The sequence below is a fragment of the Podarcis bocagei genome (genome assembly GCF_964188305.1).
Source record: "Podarcis bocagei genome assembly, chromosome: 2".
In the NCBI taxonomy this organism is placed as follows: domain Eukaryota; kingdom Metazoa; phylum Chordata; class Lepidosauria; order Squamata; family Lacertidae; genus Podarcis; species Podarcis bocagei.
In genome coordinates this window covers 112766730-112788182 of record NC_138126.1, presented here as the reverse complement: position 1 = coordinate 112788182, position 21453 = coordinate 112766730, and the positions used below count along the sequence as shown (strand labels likewise).

Below are 21453 nucleotides of genomic sequence, written 5' to 3'. Positions count from 1 at the left end.
TAGACTTGAGAGAATTTGGCTCTCTTGGTGGTATCCGGTTTATCAGTGTACCGTATTAGCACATTTCCTCAGTAGGCCTTCATAAATATATGGGCCAAGCTCCAAAGAATTGTGAAACTAGTTCCAGGTGTCCAAGGTGGCTCTGGGTTCAAGAGCCGCGCTCTATGCCACATGGCAAAACACTTCCAAAATGGAAGGGAATTGGAAACAGATTTTGAAACGTGACATGGTAGTCTGCTATTCAAAGAAAATTCCCCGAATCCTGCTAGATGTAGCCAAGCTCTTAGGCATATGTAAACTCATTTTTTGGATCACAGTTATGTTTCACCACAGTGTTGCGGAGGGCAGCATGTTTCTCAAATCCTTTTTATTTATTTATTAGATTTATATACCTCCCTTCATCTTAAGATGTCAGGGCGGTTCACAGAGTAAAATACAGGATAAAAACACGGAAAGAAGTAAAACAAAGCAGCAAAGCAGTAACCTGACCTTCCCACAGACACATTTAAAAGGCTGTAGAATATTAATCAGCCAAAGGCTTGGTTGAAGAGGAGTGTTTGCCTGGCACCTAGAAATATATAAAATACACACAAACATAAACATATTAGATATACAGTTATACCTCGGAAGTCGAACGGAATCTGTTCCGGAAGTCTGTTTGACTTCCAAAATGTTCAGAAACCAAGGCGCGGCTTCCGATTGGCTGCAGGTAGCTCCTGCAGCCAATCAGAAGCTGTGTCAGACATTGGGGTTCTAAAGAACGTTCGCAAACCGGAACAGTCACTTCCTGGTTTGCGGCGTTTGGGAGCCAAAACGTTCGACTCATAAGGCGTTGGGAATCCAAGGTACGACTGTGATATAATGAGGAACCACTACAGAGAAGGCCCATTCTTCTCTGTACAGAGAAGAACTACAGAGAAGACTACTTCTAGAGTGAAAAAAAAGGCTCAGTTTTCAAGGGTGGGGTATAGATATTGGTGCACATACAGGACAGAGCAAAGACTTGTCAAATAAGAAGTACACAGTTTCAGCTTGAGACACTGGCGCAGTTCCAGTTGCCTTTCGGAATTGGAGCTCCTGGCAAGCTGGAAGCAAAGCAACTTGAAAGTATTTTTAATTCTCCTCTGTTTAAATAGTCACACTACTGCAAGTTACATGACACAAATCCTAATTACAATACTTACTTACAGCAGTAGTAACCTCTATAGCGTTGGGACACAGGTGGTGCTGTGGGTTAAACCACAGAGCCTAGGACTTGCCGATCAGAAGGTCAGCGGTTTGAATCCCCACAACGGGGTGAGCTCCCGTTGCTTGGGCCCAGCTCCTGCCAACCTAGCAGTTCGAAAACACGTCGAAGTGCAAGTAGATAAATAGGTACCGCTCCAGTGGGAAGGTAAACGGCGTTTCCGTGCACTTCTCTGGTTCACCAGAAGCAGCTTAGTCATGCTGGCCACATGACCCGGAAGCTGTACGCCTGCTCCCTTTGGCCAGTAAAGTGAGATGAGCGCCGCAACGCCAGAGTCGGCCACGACTGGACCTAATGGTCAGGAGTCCCTTTACCTTTAAGCTCTATAGCAGAGCTTTCCAGATTTTTCATGTTGGTGACACACTTTTTAGACATGCATCATTTTGTAACACAGTAATTCAGTTTTGCTAGCAAGGAGCATGGGGAGCATGTGCGTGAGACACCTACACAAGGCAGCCGACACACAGTTTGGAAAGCTCTGCTCTATAGAAAGGTAGATCCTGATGTGAAAAAATGTGACACCCTCAGGAGGTTTCAAGCTGCACATTTGCTAAAGCAAGCTGGCCTGCAGTCATGGTTAATACTGTCATTGTTTTCCACGATTCTTGCACCATATTTTCTCTAGCAGCACCATAGGAGTTCTCTTGCTTTTGTTTATCTCTCTTTTGGACCACACTTGTTGCTACTCAAATTAATAGCTAGCCTACATTTCATGTAGATGCTTGTGAGCCCAGAGATTGAATGCTTCTCAAAGTTGCTGTTTCTCACTAAGCATCTTGCTCTGTTGCCAAACAAGTTCAGTCCTCAGACTTTGTGAGTCTGGTACCTCTAACCTTCTCTGCATTGTTGGTTTAGACATCGCTTAAAATGACAGGTTCATTATAGTACAATAGTGGATATTCAGTGCGATCCAAGACTTTACTGGAACAGGAACTTTTAATTTTATTTTTATTTTTCATTTTTTCTGTGAGGGACCATGTGTTTGCCACAGGGACTCGCCCTCCAGGGCTAACTACATGCCCTGTAAATCTTTCAATAAAGTTGGCAATAACCTTGTCCTCACATCTAGTAATCAAACGTAGAATACCTTCAAACATTCATTTTCCATTTTTTTGTCTTATAGTGAATGATTCATGGAGAATCAATTAATTCTCCCCCCTCCCCAAAACCACTTTTAATGTTCTGTGCTCCTGTGCACTTGAACATCATTGCTGAAGGGTTATGGCTGTCACTTGTTCAAATGGGTTAATTTGATTGCTTTCACCAGGAAGTCCAGATTTTTTTTGGGGGGGGTGCAGAGGACATCTTAAGTTCAGGCTCCTTTTTAAAAAAGTCTTCTTCAATGCATTTGGCCCAGCTGGAATAGTCAAATGTTTTGAGAAATATATGCAACAGTGTATTTGACTTTCTTACCTTCCCTTTCTCTTTCCCCAATTCTTAAGCATGTGTGTGTTGGTTGGGATGGAAGAGGTAAGGGTAGCTGTTGGCTTCATGAAGTTGTTCAGTTTCAGTAGCAGGAGAAAGGAACTGAATTCCGTTCTTTCTATGGATTGAGGAGGAGTTGCCTCTTGTTAAACAAGAGCATATTACATTCTGCTTCTCCTTCTAAGCTGTGTATAAAATAAAAGTTGAATCCCCCCTCCCTTCTCTCTCTCTTCCTCTTGTTGGGGATGCAGGCATGTGGGCACAATGCACTTTTCTAAAATAGTCTCCTCCTGGAAATCTGTACAACTTTAGCCTACCCTTGCCTCACTTTCCCCCGGAATGTAACCAGTTTTATCCTCACCACTCTTGGTTTTGGCTCAGCCCTGGTTTCTGCCTGAGATCTCAATTCCTATCCTTCTGTGTGTTTTTGCAGCCATGCCCGATTACGCTGTATGTGCAGCTGCAACAGGTGTACCTTTTGCATCTGTCAGAACCTCCTCAACTCAGACTTACTGCAATCTGTAAAGAACAAACTCTTCACCGCAGTTCTTAACAGGTCTTTGATTTTTATTTACTAGGTACCAGGCGTGCTTTAAAAGTACTTTTGTTAAAACAAATGGTTGAACTTTGTAACTGAGACACAGGCACTTTGCTCCATATCCATTGAGCAGGCAAATGTACCCGATATACAAGCTTTTCTCTTTAGGTCGTGCTTTTCCTAATTGGCATATTGGATCTCAGCCGTTTAGCAAGTACAGCAATGTGAGTAGCTTCATGTAGCTTGCTAGAAAGCTTGGAGGGATGGGGACAAGCCCTTGCTAGTCATTTCATACAAAATAGCTGTACTATTAAATTTATATGCAACTTTGATATAGATTTTAAAATTTCTATGTGCGGGCAAGTTAAGACATGAGAAACACTGTACAGCCCTGGTCAGCAACTAAGTTTCCCACAAGGCAATTTGGACAAGGGAGTGGACCGGTGCTACCCTCGACCATAAAAGTGACTTGCCATTGGGTTCTGTTACCTCTGAAACCATTTTCACCACGATTTTGCCTCTTCTTCAGCAACCAGGTGGCAAATTAACATCTTTTAGGAGTCTAGATTTGACCGAGAGCTTCCGGTTGCTGACCCCCACGCCCACCGTACAGTCTAAATGTGTGTATATTTTGGTTTATTGATACGAGTCAAAATCACTTCCAGAGTTTAGAGCACAAATGCTTGGTCCCTGCAAATGGATATGGTGCGATGAGATCTGTGGCATTAACAAAAAATTCCTCCTTTAGAAAATAATCCCTACTTATATAAGTTTTACGAATGCAGCTGGGGCGAATCGTTCTCTGTTCAAGACATTAATATATATATATATATTTAGAAAGTTACTAGCAACAAACTAACACTGGCTGAATACTTTTTTAGTACAGTAAGCCCGCAACTTGGATGCATTCAGCTTTATGCGCAAGGCAAATAAATAAATAATAATAACAATAAAGGGGCGGAAAGGTTCCAGAAAAAAGGACTTTGGCAATCCCACCTGCCATTGAACCCAGTGGCTTTAGACTGTACGCGATTTTGGCTTTTGGGGCACAATCCTTGGAACGTGAGTTGCAGGCCTACTGTATTACACACAGTCCCGCAGCTTACCTACGCTGCTCCTTGTGTCTGCTAAATCCTTTTTTTCTTTTTGTGAACATAGAACAGGATTTGCCAGCGTTCACTAGTGACAGATCAGACCCAGCAGATGAATGGGAGTTTAAAATCAAAGTATATCTCCATGGCGTAGTACAGGGTTGGAGTTGCTGGGGCTGGAGCTGGGTTTTCCCCCTCCCCACCCCTGCAGCTAGGGGGAACTTGTTTAATAGACAACAGTATAGGATAATTATAATTCTTATATGCACTGGGAAACACCCTCCCCCCCAAAAAATCGTGATTTGCTTTACTGTGACATTCGCTCTATTGCGGTGGTCTGGAACAGAACTCGCAACATGTCCGAGGTATACCTGTGTACTCCCTTAGCTGGTAGCCTTGTTTTGGTGACCTGTGGTTGGAAAGCAAAGTTTAGAATACATTCTGTATCTTGATTTGTGGAACGTCGGCTAGCAACACACACAGGGTGCATGAAGGCAGTTGTTCTTTACAACGAACATTTCACCACAGCTTTCCGTTAACTGTCTGTTAGGAAGATCTGTAAGGAACATGAAAGTATTCATGCGGGGGGGGGGGGGTCTTCCATAGTCTGAACCCCTCACCCCCATACCTATGCCGCTTGTTCCTTCCAGCTGCAGAGCTAGCTATTAACTGCAGCTGGAAAACTTAAGTAGGAAGCCAGTCTCTCAGTGGTTTTTCAGAAGACTCCTGGATAGCTTAAGTGCTCATACCCAGCCTCCCTGCAACCCAGGCAGGAAGAAGGAGGTCATTACCCTGACCTCTGTTTAGATTAGAGCATGGTACTGTGCCAGCAACAGGTCTCAAATCTTACAATCCTCCTCATTCAAGATGGGCACTCAAAAGAAAATACAATCTCCTCTTGAGGGCAAGAGGGGACGGAAAGGTTGGGGGGCGGTTGTTCAGCCAGAGCTGGGTAGGCAGAATCTGAACTTGGAATAAGAGGATAAGGATCTTTCCCCCTCGATCCCCAGATAACTTTCTGTCTTCATTTTTTTGAGACCTGGGCCTGTCGGGCTCCTTTTTTTTGTACCCACGGCTCTTCCACAAAATAAGCATTGCTACACATAGACATTAGCAAGTCAGGCTTGGCTAGATGATTTCATTCTGAACCTAATCTTTCAGACGTTTTGGGTGTGGCTGTGTTTGCATGGAACAGCATTCAGTCATGTGAGCTCCCACTCAGAGACTGAAGTGGCACAGTGCAGACACCCAGTTTTTCACCTCAGCCACTGTTTATGAGAACCTTGGCTTGAGAAGTTGTTGGACACCAGCTCCCATCAGCCCCAGACAGCATGACCAATTGTTATGGATGATAGACACACCGGAACTACGAGAATCTTAGGTTCTTTGGCTGAGAGAGACCTGCACCTGAAATTTGGGAAGGCTACAGGCAATGTCATCTAACTTTGTTAAAATCTGGTTCTGAATAAGAACAGAGTACAGTACAGAGTACAGAGACCACATAACACCGGTCTTGAAAGACCTACATTGGCTCCCAGTACGTTTCCAAGCACAATTCAAAGTGTTGGTGTTGACCTTTAAAGCCTTAAATGGCCTCAGCCCAGTATACCTGAAGGAACGTCTCCACTCCCATCGTTCTGCCTGGACGCTGAGGTCCAGCGCCAAGGGCCTTCTGGCAGTTCCTTCATTGCGAGAAGCAATGTCTTTCAGAAAGCTACAGGGAACCAGGCAGAGGGCCTTCTCGGTAGTGGCGCCCGCCCTGTGGAATGCCCTCCCATCATGTCAAAGCGATAAACAACTACCTGACATTCAGAAGACATCTTAAGGCAGCCCTGTTCAGGAAAGTTTTTAATGTGTGACATTTTAGTGTATTTTTGGTCTCTGTGGAAACCACCCAGAGTGGCTGGGGAAACCCAGCCAGATGGGCGGGGTACAAATAATAAATTATTATTATTATTATTATTATTATTATTATTATTATTATTATTATTATTACAGTCATACCTTGGTTGTCGAATGCCCTGGAACTCGGACATTTTGGCTCCCGAACGCCACAAACCCGGAAGAGATTGTTTCTGTTTGCGAATGTTCTTTTGGAACCCGAACGTCCAATGGGGCTTCCATGGCTCTAATTGGCTGCAGGAGCTTCCTGCAGCCAATCAGAAGCCGTGATTTGGTTTTTGAACGTTTTAGAAGTCGAACGGACTTCCAAAACGGATTCCGTTTGACTTCCAAGGTACGACTGTATTCTAAACCTCCACTTCTTTGGCTCCTCCTTATTTGTGTGCAGTATCTGCTTTGCATATATGCACTCAGAACAAAAAAATGGGGATCTGTCACCTCTTGAGTGCATGTGCAAAACTGCCTGCAGGTTTTCAGGATGTGAGCATAGCCTATCTGGGTTTTGCTATATCCCCCACTGCGCCCATTTTACTACCTGTGGGAGGTTTATGTGTGAGTCCCATAGAAAGAACAGTGTGATAAGTGGTTCTGCAGTTTCAGAGAACAGCAATAGTTCTCTTCTCAGGAAACTTCAGGGTATTCGTGCCTCTCCTCTATATATCTCACTGATCTCAGTGGGACTCTTCGAGGTAAAGGAGGCGAGCATTGCAGCCTTGAATTAGAGCTGACACACTTTTAGACACACATTAGGCACACTTCTAATCTTTGTGATGGAACTGTTCCCAAAAAGAAAGTGTATTCCGTTAATTGAGGTCTTATGAAAATGAATTTCTGGACCATAAGCCTGGAAGTTTAATGATACTTTATTCTAGCTGGTAAGCGGGGAGCTGCAAGACTAAAGTTGTAAGCCTCATGTCACCCTTGGGGGTGGAGTGGGCAGCTGTGTGGGGGGCAGAGGCAAAAAGCCTACAGTATGCTTCACAGGAACTTTTAACAAGTGCTCTGGATCCACAGACCTTTTAGAAAGAAATTACAGTGGTGCCCCGCAAGACGAATGCCTCGCAAGACGGAAAACTCACTAGACGAAAGAGTTTTCCGTTTTGGAGGTGCTTCGCAAAACGAATCTCCTATGGGCTTGCTTCGCAAGACGAAAATGTCTTGCGAGTTCCTGCGGGTTTTTTCCCCTTCCCCCCCTTTTTCTAAGCCGCTAAGCCGCTTATCAGCTGATCCGATAAGCCGCTAAAAGCCGCTAATAGCGCTAATCCGTCAATGGGCTTGCTTCGCAAGATGAAAAAACCGCTAGACGAAGAGAATCACAGAACAGATTCTTTTCGTCTTGCGAGGCACCACTGTATAAAGATGGAAAATCACTGCAGTGCTGAAGTATATCCTGTAGTGCAGGGGTGTGGAGCCTTTATAAGCCAAAAGGCTGCGCTCTTTTCTGCACTCTTTTCTGTTGCCATTGGTAGGCGGGGCCAGAGGCAAAAGTGGGAGGAGCAGCTAATGATTACCTTTATATAGTCGTCTATTCTATATTGTTTCTTCTGAACAAGCAAGAAACGTTGACATATTCAAGGACAGATTCCAGGAAGGCAAAAATGCCCAAGGTAAAAAGCAGACTGTGTGGCCTGGGGAAAGTTTTTGGGGCAAAATAAAGGGTCTGTTATTTGGCTGTAGGTTCACCACCCCTGGCACTGTTGAATGCAGTAGTCTTGGTTTGAGTTTTCCAGGAATTCTGACTTTATAGAGTTGATTAGGAACAAATACTGTACACCACATGCCTTCGATAAAACAGTTGAGCCATGCTGGATTATTTTTGTTTCATTCATTTTCTCCTCTAGGTGTTCATTTTCATTTGTCTGGCTGGCATTTACTCTTCTCTTGCTGCATTCTTGTGCCTCTCTTTGAAAACGACGTTTCTGAGTGTGCCTTCTAATTCCTCGTGCGTGTGTGTGCTTCTAATCCATCAGCTTGGCTGTTTCCATTTGGTTGTCTGCATGTCTTGTGTATATTGGAGGCTGATGCTCTGTGCCTGCCTTGTTCCTCTGTTATGATTAGTGTTTTACTGTGGCCTGAATCCCTTTATGGGTAAAGTTGAAGCTCAATATGATGGTGGGAATTTCCATCTGAGAGGTCACCCCCCCATCTTGATTCTTTGAAGCTGAAAGCCTATTGGAAAGGCTTTTTCTTAAAATAAATATAGATTGACCATTGTGTTAAAAAAAGAAGATGCAAAAGCCCAAGTGTTTTCATTTTTGTGAGTTTCATAAATGGAAAAGAGCTACGCATCTCCAGTTACATGGAATCAATATCTTGGTATGTTGCGTTGATTATGTGCTGAGCCAAGAATGATTACAACTAGTGTTGGAGAGCCATCTTTATCTCTCACTTTAAATTACCGTATTTTTCAGTGTATAGGACTGAAAAATAAGTGTATAGGCGTTGTTGTGTTTTTACAAAAAAAAAAAAAAGGTTTAAAATTGGGGCTCGCCTTATACACGGGTAGTGCTGAGGGGTGTTTTCTTAATTTGGAGTCCCCCCAAAATTGGGGGTGTCTTATACACGGGAAAATACGGTATATCCTCACTTTATATTCTCTAACACCCTGAAGATTTTTTTAAAAGGTTACAATTCTTTGGCTTGTTTCCCTTTCTGATGCTGTGGGAAATGATTATGCTTCCCAATTTCTTTGCCCCCTTCCAAAGGTGTGGCGTTGGCACTACAAAGATCAGGGAAAAACCCAACATGGTGCCCTTCACATATTGTCAGACTCCAACTTCTAACTGGTCTGGGATCATAGGAATTGTAGTCCAGGAACCATAGTGACTAGCCCTGCCACACATGGCATTTGAATTTACGAGTGCCTGTCATTGTTGTGTGTGGCAGGGCCCTCATTTCTTCTCTCCAAGCTCCTATACCTCTCGACCCACAATGTTGCCTTCATTTGAGGGTTGTCTTTGATGTGCCTGAGTCATCCTCCCTCCATCTTCATGAATGGCCAATTGGTAATTGCAAGTGTGACACTTGATTGGACAAGAGGTTGGATTATCAATTCAACCCGCAATATTGATGGCAAGATGAGCTGTATCCTTCTTTGTATGAAGTAATGTGTAACTGGGGGCTTATGAAGCCTCCCCACATTTTATAAGCCTTACTGTATGTCCTCCTGAGTTCTTAAGAGTAGATTTAAGTCTGTGCAATCTTGATCCTGATTATTCATTTGGTTTGTCTTTGGAAGAAAGCTTGTCAATATTGTGCTTACTCTTTACCCTGGCAGGCCCATTACAACTCAGTAGTAGACATACAACTGTAGGCAGGTAAAAATAAATAATTAGTCCAAATGAAATACTTGCCACCTATTTTCTTTTCCTTTTATTCAGGAGGATCTCCCCCGTCTTGTCGCCAAAAAGAAGCTCCCAAATTTCTTTTTAAACTCTCTTGAATTCAGAGAATTATGGGAAAGTGTGGTTGAGGAGACTAAAAGATCTGCTTGACAGAGTTTCAAAAGTGCAACAGGTTAGGGTAGGCTTTTGAAAAGGAATCTAGGAAGAAAAAATAGTGGATGTGTATCTCTGCATTAGGGACGCGGGTGGCGCTGTGGGTTAAACCACAGAGCCTAGGACTTGCCGATCAGACGCCGATCTGGGCGTTTAAAGGCAGGTTAGTGATGTGATAAAGCTTTCCTCATATTTAGCATGCAGGAAGTCCTGAGTCTTGTCATAACTCTTCCCAGTTTTCTAGTTAAGGCTACTAAAACTTTGAGGGAGCGAGGACTGAACAATGCGTTAGACCAGGGGTCAGCAAACCTTTTCAGCAGGGGGCCAGTCCACTGTCCCTCAGACCTTGAGGACTATATCTTGAAAAAAAATATGAACGAATTCCTATGCCCCACAAATAACCCAGAGATGCATTTTAAATAAAAGGACACATTCTACTCATGTAAAAACATGATGATTCCTGGACCTTCCTCGGGTTGGATTTAGAAAGCGATTGGGCCGGATCCGGCCCCCAGGCCTTAGTTTGCTTACTCATGTCTTAGTCATCTTGGCTTCTGCATGTTCCTGGCTTATTGAATAGCATCACATTCCCAGGCAAAACTAATGATTCTGCTCAGTTAATGCTGCTGGTGTGTTAACTTGTCTTATGACTGCTAGTTAGCCCAGTTACTGTGTTGAATTGACAGTGTACACTCTGCTTACAAAATAGAATATCTGTTGCTTTTGTCTGGAAAGCACAGGCTGCATTTATTAACATAAAATGCTTGTTTTGTTGATTAAATAAAAATGGTATTTCTGAAACATTGGTAAACCCTTGTGCATGTGCTCTTTAAAAAGGAACGTAAAGGCTTAATGCACTGCTAATACTGTACCTGTATGATCTAAAGAGATTTTATAGAGTATTAAAGTTGCACTGTAAATGGCTTTGTAAAACTTTCCTGCTTAGCCTAAACAAGTTGAAGCCACGGTTCCATAATCACATAAGGTACTAATACATAATCCATCTATTGGTTTATATCCCTCGTCCCCTTTGAAATCTTTAGAAGGAAAATAATCTGTGCTTTAATCCTGGAGGCACTGTGTCCGAGTGACTCCCATGTTTTGAGAAATTGGTTGATTACCTGCCCTGGATGGGGCTGCACTTCCTTTGTAGGAGCAGGTACGCAACCTTGGGGGGCTTCTGGACCCTCTTTTGTCACTGGAGGCCCAGGGAGCCTCAGTAGCTAGAAGCACCTTTTACCAGGTGTGCCTGGTACAACACATACAGTGGTACCTTGGATCCCGAACGCCCTGAAACTCGGACATTTTGGCTCCTGAATGCCGCAAACCCGGAAGTGATTGTTCCAGTTTGCGAACGTTCTTTTGGAACCCGAACGTCTGATGGGGCCTCCGTGGCTTCCAATTGGCTGCAGGAGCTTCAGCCAATCAGAAGCCGCAGTTTGGTTTGCAAACGTTTTGGAAGTCGAACAGACTTCCGGAATGGATTCCCTTCGACTTCCAAGGTACACTTGCACAACTGTTCTGGACCAAGAGACCCTGACCACAGCGGTCTGGGCATCAGTGACTTAAAAATTGGATTACTGCAATGCACTCTATATGGGGCTTTCCTTGTGCTTGATCCAGAAACCACAGTTAGTACAGCAGCTGATAGGAGAGAGATCCTGTCATCAGATAACGCCTGTGCTTAGAGATCTGCAGTGGTTGCCGATTTGTTACTAGGCCAAGTTACGATGGGTATATAAAGCCCTTGACACCTTGTGTACTTGCAGGATTGCCTTCCTCGACCGCGTTGATACGTTTTCAATTACTTGTTCTTTAACTCTTATTGATCATTTTAATATAGTTACTATCAAGCAGTATATAAATTTTGTGAAATAAATAAGATAAATGGAATATATCTGCTTGTGCTGGCACATGCTGTGTGCTTGTTCTCGGAGCATCTCTGCTGTCACAGGAATTTTTTGGATGAAATTGTTAGGGTTTCAGTTCTTAGAGGCTAAAACTAAACTTGAGACTGGCTGTTCCAACAGTTAAGTGGTGCAAAAGTACCCTAAGCACCCTTCAAAGTCAGCACAGATATATTCTGGTCTTAGGAAAATATGTTTGAAGTGGCCCAAACTTAAGTTTTTAGAAAATGCATATGGATGAAACATATATCTTTGGGTAAACAGATGCTTTCTTGGCTGTTTTCCTACATCACCATCCCCAGTTCTCAAATACGTTTCAAAATAAAGAGCTTTGCTTATGGATGGCATTTAGCTGGCTGGGAGTGGCTATTCTTCCCTTCTTTCATTTTGTACTTTGAGGGCGCGAATACCTGAATACGGATATTATACACATGAAGTGCACAGCAATGTGTAGAATTAGATTAACACCTTTTTTAAAATGGGGGGAAATCCTTTGCCAGCTGCTGCTTCTGAGGTGTTTTAGACGCACCTTAATTCTGTGTGTGACTTTATGGGGCATGCTTCTGAATATAAGAAGTAAACAGTGAGAATCTGCTCCCAACACACTGTAAGAAAGCTATTTGCTTTCTTTCTTTTTCTTTATGAATATTTCGTATGAACAGAGTATGTATGCCTTGAGTATGTTTGCCTTGCCTAGCGAATGGGGATCTTAAGGTAGCTTCCTGTATATTTAAACCACAGTAGAATAGACAGTAGGGATGCTGGTGGTGCTGTAGGTTAAACAAGAGCCTAGGAGTTGCTGATCAGAAGGTCGGCGGTTCTAATCCCCGTAACGGGGTGAGCTCCCATTGCTCGGTCCCTGCTCCTGCCAACCTAGCAGTTTGAAAGCACGTCAAAGTGCAAGTAGATAAATAGGTACCGCTCCACTAAACAGCGTTTCCATGCACTGCTCTGGTTTGCCAGAAGCGGCTTAGTCATGCTGGCCACATGACCCAGAAGCTGTACGCCGGCTCCCTCGGCCAATAAAGCGAGATGAGCACCGCAACCCCAGAGTCGGTAATGACTGGACCTAATGGTCAGGGGTGCCTTTACCTTTACCTTAGAATAGACAGTGGCACACACACACAATAGACAGTGGTACACTTAGAATGAAACCAGGTTTTGTGAGGAAAACAGGCAGTTCCCAGGCTCATGTACCCCTCTTAATGCTAATGAGGGACCAAGGGGACATTTGGTTAACAGCTGATTCTCCTCTGTGCATGCCCCAATTGCTGTTTTTGCTTTGTTGCTCCAGCTAGTCTAGAAGACCCTAGGAGCATTTGTAGGGTCAGGAACAGGATCAGGTTTAAGGTGCTGGTTTTAACCTTTAAAGCCCTATACGGCCTAGGACCCTCGTACCTACGGGACCGCCTCTCCTGGTATGCCCCACAGAGAAACTTACGGTCTTCAAATAAAAACATCTTGAAGGTCCCAGGCCACAGAGAAGTTAGGCTGGCCTCAACTAGAGCCAGGGCTTTTTCGGCTGTGGCTCCGATCTGGTGGAACACTCTGTCACAAGAGACCAGGGCCCTGCGGGACTTGACATCTTTCCGCAGGGCCTGCAAGACAGAGCTGTTCCACCAGGCCTTTGGCCAGGGCACAGCCTGACTCCCTCCCTCGGCAATCTTCGCGGAGCTCTGGCCCAATGGTTGCCAGTGGCCTGAATTAATTAATTTTATAATGAATGATTTTAGAATGTTGTTTATGCTATACTTTTATACTGTTTTATTGTTGTTAGCCACCCTGAGCCCGGCTTCGGCTGGGGAGGGCGGGATATAAATAAAATTTATTATTATTATTATTATTATTATTATTATTATTATTATTATTATTAGGGTGAGAATTAGTTGGCAGAAGAAACACCAAGCACCTCGATCCAAATGCCCTCTCCTCATTTTCATTTAGTGGCAGGCACATTTCGGAAACCTGTTTTGTGGCGTAACGTTCTGCCCTTATGATGGCACCACTTGACCTTGCACAGTAATTCTATGCTTTATTCAAAAAAGCAGTGTTTCCATGCATACTGTAAAACTAAACAAAGCAAGCATACAGAAGCACACCACAAAATCGGGAATAATGAGTGAGTGTGGATCCTTTTAATACTGGATCATGCATTTGAGAACCTTAAATCTCTACGCAAGCGGAAGGAAAACAAATAAAATACGGAACATTCGAGTTTGGAAGCAAAAAACAATCCATGTGATCTAACTTCAAATTTTCCCAACAGCCCTTCTGTAAAATTAAGGCACATTTCAGAGATAACAAACAAAAAGTTTTTTTGTGAGTTAAAAATATCTCTGAGGAATATCACCTGTTCTTTGGCAAGAATGCGGGATCAATTTCCGTGTCACCTGGCAATTCTTTTGCTTGGGATGGCTGTAAAAAAAAAGTAAAAATACTTTCCTTTCCTTCCACTTTGATAATTAATTTTTACGTGCCACTTTAATAACCTGCACACAAAGCAAAGGCTCTCCTTGTTAAAAAACAGACTGATAGCTGACTTGTAAGCTGTGTTGGTGCGTAACTTGACTGTTTCTCGCCATGCTATGAACTGCCCACTGTGTGCATGTGTGTAAAAAAGGTTAAGAGCCGCTGTAGCTGAATTGGGTGCCATGCTGTTGTCAGACGAGGAGAGCAGTATTGTTCACCAGGTGCACGCCGTCCGCTCTGTAGAGGATTCCATCTTCATGGAGTCATCCCTTGATCCTCAGTTACTTGAAGACAGGTAACACAATCTTAACTTAATCTCTCCCTAGAGGAGAAACTCAGACAATGCCTTGCTCTAAAATACTTAGAACTAACCCCATGCTAGAAACAATTGCCATTAATCCGCTTGAAGTTCACCCCCCCCCCAAAAAAAAAAGATTTGGAGTTTGTCTGTAGGTGGTTTTGTACGTGGCTTCACTGATCGCCCGCAATAAATACTCAAAGCACTTAATTTGCATGGGATTTCGAGATGTGCTTGAAGTGCTGCCTAGATCCCCGGAGAATCTGGTTTGGCCTCCTTGTGTATGTAGCAGTTGTATAATCCCTGCTTTTATTGAAGGAGCCCTGGTCATTTTTGAATTTGCACTCCGAAGCCTGCTCTGTCTGTTAGGGTGTACGTGCACTTGGGTGTCTGCCTCGTGTACTTTAGAAGTTTCCCCATTATTTCTAATTTTGATTTTAAAACGCCTAGGCCAGAAAATTCTTTCTAGCCTTTTGTTCTATAGGGCAGTCCTAAATCAGTTCCGTAACACTCAATTTGAGAATCGCTGTGCCTTGAACTAAGGTCGCTGCAGTGACCTTTTTGCTTGAGACCGTGTCTGTCGCATTGTGGTAAGCCACCTTATTTTAGCCAGGCTAGCTGAGCATGCTCACAAAATGGTGCGTGTTGGGAGCTTCCAGGTCACTGGTTGTGTGTTTTCCTTTGGTCTTGTCAAGCTCATTGTGGCTTCCTTTCATCTACCATACCCATGCTCTTCTGTTGCATTTTGTTTTCCTCGTTTGATATCAAGGCCTGGCTCACTAACCTCTTAGCTCACATTACTGTTTTTACAGCATTAGGAGTCCTCCAGTTGTGCCATTACTACACATGGGCCAAAAATGAAGATGATTCGGGAGGAGGAGGGAGGGCGATAATTTTGTAGTTGTCTACTGTACTAAGAAAATGCTGTTAACAATTTTTTTGGAAAAATGACTTGGATTGAAGTTTTAAGGAAACATGCAAGAACATAAAACTATAATGTAGTCCCAGCAAACCAGGAAGCAAATGGGAATATTGCAGTTATAAAATAGGAAAATAAAATAAAAAAACTGCTCTTAACAACAACCACATGAAAGCCACCCAAGAGCACTTTTCCAGCACCCCTCTCTAGGTGTTTTGCGAAGCTGATGATTACTGTAGCCTGGGAATCACCAGCGTGGGTTTGTGCTTATGTTATCTAAACCAGTCCTTGGTATCCATAGAAACAGCTCCAGAGGGGAAGGGGTGGGCGCTAGGGAGCAGAGGGTAGACCTAGGAGGTTAAAATACCTATGGCCAGCCCTGATTGTGTGTTGTTTTGATATGATAAATACATTTACAGGCATTTTGCTGCTCTAGCTTTTGGAAAGTATTACACTTGTCAGTTCAAAACGGCCCATTTCATTGCATGAGAAAATAACAGCTTAAATTGTCAAAAGTCCCCCCAAAATGGGAGTTCAAGCATTTGAAATGAAGGCAAGACAATTTTAACACATCGACTGCAACGCTTGAGCCCAATGCACCAGGAGATAATTATTGGTTATATCTTAGTGTGTAATTCTGCACCAACTTTCTATAGCCAAAGTATTTCCGCAAGTCTGGCTTTCCCATTTTGAGAATTTTCTTGTAGCTCCAATCATCAGAGGCTTTTGCCAGTGGTAGAGGGGCAAGCAGCCACTGCCAATTCCCCTCTTTAAGCCCCCAGGCACTTGCACTGTTCCAGAGGGTCTCTCGGACCCCGCGGAACAGGTTTCTAAGGCTTAATGGGGGCAGTCTGCAAAAATATTTCCAGCTCCACCCCTTTCAGCCAGCAATAGCTTCTACTGGATTAGAGTCTGTGCCATATATTGGCCTCTCAAATGAATGCATGAATCTTACTATCTTACGTTTGATTATTTATCACTTCTTTCTAGACTGCTTTGGGATCACAGGGCTGTTCATATTAACAGAACAGCAAACAGTGCAAGAAAATCACTGAAGCCAACATATGCATTGAAACCCAGAAGTTCAAACACATTGAAAGTGTCCATCAGCAGATCTGTATTAATAATCCAGCACAAAACATCAAGCCTAGATAAATGAAATATATCTAAAGCTTTCTGTGAAAACTCAGCAGTGAGGGTGACTGGCACTCCTCCAAGGGAATGGAGTTCCACAGATGGAGCACCACCACAGAAAAGACCCTATCCCATGTCACGGTGCAACAAGCAGTGCTCATTGGCAGGACTGCAAAAACAGCCTCCCCTGTAGATCTTAAGGCCTGGGCCAACAGATACAGGGGCAGCTCCTTCCTGTATTTGGGCACTAAGTTGTTCAGGGCTTTATAAGTTGATATCAACACACTGAATTGAGAAAAATTTGAGAATAGGTGTAATATGATTCCACCTAGAACTCTAGCTGAAGCTTCCAGACTATTTTCAATGGAAGTCCTACACACATCTAGGCATGAGGCTACCAAAGCGTGGGTCACTGTGGCAAGACAGTCCTGCTCCTGGAATAGCTGGATGCCGGTGGCGCTGTGGTCTAAACCACTGAGCCTCTTGGGCTTTGCCAATCAGAAGGTCGGCTGTTCGAATCCCCACGATGGAGTGAGCTCCCGTTGCTCTGTCCCAGCTCCTGCCAACCTAGCAGTTTCAAAGCACGCCAGTGCAAGTAGATAAATAGGTACTGCTGCGACGGTGTTTCCGTGCGCTCTGACTTCCGTCACTGTGTTCTGTTGCACCAGAAGCGGTTTAGTCATTCTGGCCGCATGACCCGGAAAGTTGTCTGTGGACAATCGCCAGCTCCCTCGGCCTGAAAGCAAGAAGAGCACCGCAACCCCATAGTACCCTTTGAGTGGACTTAACCATCCAGGGGTCCTTTGCTTTTACCTTTACCTGTTCCTGGAATAGCTGGAGCAGGAAATAGCCACTTATTGCCACTGAGGCCAGCTGATCTTCCAGTGACACTATTGGATCCACAAGTACCTCCAAGCTACATACCTGCTCCTTGAGAGGGATCATGATTTTGTCCAGGCAGTTCATCTCCACATTTCCTGGACACAGGAACTACTCATAAGTTCTTCCGTCTTATCAGTATTCCGTCTCCGTTTACTCACCCTCGTTGAGCCCTTTACTGTCTCCACGCAATAAGTTTGATTCATCAAATGATAATTTCAATTATATCAAATTGGTTTTTCCTGTAACTGAGCAGTGCTTTGAAAAGTTGGAACAAAAGCATTGACTCCTAAGATTTTACAAGAAATAAAATTGAGTTTGTGTAACTGGATTGAAACTGACTCGTGTAATAGATTTCCAAAAGCAGGCTTATCTGTGTGTCTTCTTTCTGGTGTTGCCACTGCAAAATCAGTTACATTATTTTTTTTATGCTCTTCGTATTGCAGGCATGTGACGCAAGCAGACCTCAAGAGCTCCACCTTTTGGCTTCGAGCGAGTTTTGGTGCTACAGTCTTTGCCGTTTTGGGCTTTGCCATGTACAGAGCATTACTAAAGCAGCGATGATCTGGAAGAAAAGCACGTTTCTCGCAGGGGAGGGGCCTACCAAAAGGGAAAGAAAAAGAAACTTTTATGTACATTCTAAATCCGCTAGAAATATTTATATATGCGAGTTACTTTATTACTTGTAATTCATGGATAAGATTATTTTAAATGATAGCTCTAAACTTGCAGTATTGCGATGGTTGTGGAAGATGTTTTTGCATTACAGTGGCTAACTGAAAATGGCTACATTTGTTAAGGCCCAAAGGGAATTATTGTAAATATAACTTGTATATATTAAGGCTGCGAGCCGTAATGTCCCCCAAAGTTATTATAATTGGCATTAATAGATGTTTCAAATGGAGTGAGCGAGAGTGTAATTAGAATTTGTTTTAAGCAATGTAGGTTCAAGTCCAGGATCACCATTCATTTATTTATTTCACAGGTGTGTGACGTTCTCTCTTTGGGCTCACAGTGCTTGAGGGAGGGCTGAGTTCCCTCCTCTTTCAGTAACTGAACTGCTCCTTTACCCCACAGATCTTATTTCACAAGTGTTTCATTCCCACTGCAGCTTTTATTGGACTTGGATTGATTATTTTTACATCCTAGGTTAAGCAGCAAAATGTGCCGCAGGTCAAGGATATTTTGGGGGGGGGGAGAGAAAGAGAGCTGTGCATTCCCTCCGATAGAAGAGCAGCAAGCATCATCCGTGTGTTTGTCAGAATCTTGACTCTTGTGTGCCATTCCGCAACTCTCTCGTTTCCCACTCTGTTGTGTTTTGCAGACTTTTCAAAGGGGGGGGGCGGCGGCAATCAATTTGTATATTACAACTGTTTATAATTCCAAAGTGTTTTGTTTCATCCTCACTTCCGCAAGCCATTCTCCCAAAAGCTGGGCGTATGGGGTAGAGCCGAAATATTACACAGTGCTTTACTCTCTACTTGGTAGATTAGTTGCATGGTTTGCACTGCGTCCTATACTTCGCTGGAATTACCTGTAGGTGGCATTTTTGAACAAAAAAGAAGGTCAGGAAATTCCTCACTGTCGAACCTATTCCCCCCCCCCAAATCACTGGCCTTTTCAAGTATTTCAATAAATAATTCTACTGTGCTGTGTTTTGAACGCTCATTCTTGTACTTTTCTAAGCGGTAGTGATTCAGTGTGCACAGCAATGATCACGGTTCCCCGGCACTATAGCACAATCCAAAGGCTTAAAAGAAATGTTTAACCCTGTCTAAGAAATGTTGAACTCTTGATTAGTTAAAATCTCTGCTCAGTCACAACTCTCGCTGGGTGATGTTGGGTAATCACCACCTAGGGCTGTTAACCTAAAAATGGGGAAAATTTAAGAGGGCCCAGGAGGAGGAGCAGAACTGCTTGTAGGCCTAGAATAGTTACCGGCAGTAGAGCTCAGTGGGTAGATATCAGTCCCTGGCATTGCTAGGTAGGGCTCCACCTGGAAAGCTACTGCCAGACGGCACTGAGCTAGGCAGATTGATGATCTGACTCTGCAAAAGGCAACTTTCTGTGTTCCTGTTCATGCATTACACAGTTTCCACTGGGAAACTCCCCATGAACAATAGAGGAGTTTTGGCCATACTGTGTGAATTGAGAAGAACACAGTTCTAGCAGCACAGTGACTGGCCTGGGCTTTCAGGCATTAGAAACCCCCAGAATGCTTGCTAGGCACACATGAGAACTGGAAGACCCTTGTGAAGAACTCTCGGCCTTTTATCTGTTTAACCCCCTCCCCATATCATGTGGCTGTAGTTCCATTTCAAAAGATGTAAACGGACAACTTTCAGCTAATGTTTCAGGCAGCTGGCTCCTTGAAAAGGTGGGCACCACTGCCATTACCTTAGTTCAGAGTGTTGGAAAAGGTGGTTTTGGGGACCCCTTCCTGAGCGCTCACTGGAAGGACAGATCGTGAAGCTGAGGCTCCAATACTTTGGCCACCTCATGAGAAGAGAAGACTCCCTGGAAAAGACCCTGATGTTGGGAAAGATGGAGGGCACAAGGAGAAGGGGACGACAGAGAATGAGATGGTTGGATGGTGTTCTTGAAGCTACCAGCATGAGTTTGATCAAACTGCGGGAGGCAGTGGAGGACAGAAGTGCCTGGCGTGCTCTGGTCCATGGGGTCACGAAGAGTCGGACACGACTAAACGACTAAACAACAACAACAACAACATTCAGCTTCCATTTTGTTCACAGTGAACGGCATGGTTTCAGAAAGCCAATTAAGCACTACTTTGCTCCTATAGCTTAGGTTGGATTTTGTCTGCCCACATATCAGCTGTTAGGAATGCCATGAGATTTTGATACTCAGAAAACATCGTTTAAGACTTAGCTCGGATTTCTATACCATAATTACCAGGAAGCTGCTGCTCATAGCACTGCTCTTTGGAGAACTTGGTTCTGTAAAACGTGGGAGTTCCCCTTCATGTCTTTTCATTACAGATGGATCTGTAGAATTTCCACAGAATTGTTGAAGCTGGCTTATAGGAGGAAACTTGGTTGCCAGGAAGGAAGAAAAAGCACTAGACATTAGCAATGAGAATTCTAGCTGTACATCCTAATTGCAGATTGCTGAGCATTGGAAAACTTGAACAGGAGGGTATATATATATGTATCCCCTACTGTAATACTGTGCTTGTATGACTAGTGGCTGCTATCATGGGGATGGAATCATTCTCGTGGATAAAGGAATGGGAAGCAGCTGAGTTCTTCATATATGCAAATGCTTTTGCAAGGAGCCAAGTGAATTCTGCTTGTGGAAGGCAGAATGATAAATAGGTTTCATGCCATGAGGTGTGGGGAACATGGAGCAAGAGGATTCTGTTCCCACAGTGAGATACACAAATGTCCTTTGCAGCTAGTGCCTTATACTGGTTCCAACCCAAGCATGGTCTGCTCTGAAAAGTAGAGGTCCTTCCTAGGCCTACTTCAGGTGCTGGGAAATTAATTTAAAATAGGGTTTCAGTGTTAATAGAATCATCAGCTGAAAATCTCAGACTCTGTTAAGACCTGGGGCCTAACTGGGCCTTGCCTCCATGGCGATTCCAATGCCAAACCTGTTACATTTATCTTGTGGGGAACTCACTAATCTTGTACAGGAAGCTTCCTTACTACCTCAGTTGCTGTGTTATAAAATCATTTCCCATGCAGTTTCAAGTACCATGAAAATAGAAACATTTGTTCATGGGGTTTGCGGGGGGGTGGGTGAGAATAACACCTGGCAAGATATCTATGATCAATATACTATGAACAATTTATTGTTGTTAGCCGCTCTGAGGCCGGCTTTGGCTGCGGAAGGGCGGGATATAAATAAAAATTATTATTATTATTATTATTATTATTTATTATTATTATACAGTCATACTGTGTAATCTCAGAACCACTGGCAGTCATCTTTGAGAATTCCTGGCGAACAGGCGAAGTCCCGGCAGACTGGAGGAGGGCAAATGTTGTCCCTATTTTCAAAAAGGGGAAAAGAGAGGACCCAAATAATTACCGCCCAGTCAGTCTGACATCAATACCAGGGAAGATTCTGGAGCAGATCATTAAGCAAACAGTCTGTGAGCACCTAGAAAGGAATACTGTGATCAC

The 21453-nt window shown here is 43.7% G+C and overlaps 1 protein-coding gene across 4 annotated transcripts in view; it reads left to right on the top strand.

The window, feature by feature from the left end:
• RHOT1 (ras homolog family member T1) overlaps positions 1-18955 on the top strand; it is a 56621-nt gene extending 37666 nt beyond the window's left edge. Inside the window, exons 19-21 of one of the 4 annotated variants that reach the window (XM_081181342.1) lie at positions 3105-3227; positions 14227-14370; positions 17752-18955. In XM_081181342.1, coding sequence (XP_081037468.1) covers positions 3105-3227; positions 14227-14370; positions 17752-17869 — 385 coding nt within the window. In that variant the 3' untranslated portion in view covers positions 17870-18955. Of the gene's footprint in view, positions 1-3104; positions 3228-8043; positions 8498-14226; positions 14371-17751 lie in introns of those variants that run through there. The other 3 variants (XM_081181343.1, XM_081181344.1, XM_081181345.1) reach the window with 3 other exon arrangements.
• Positions 18956-21453: the final 2498 nt, after the last annotated feature.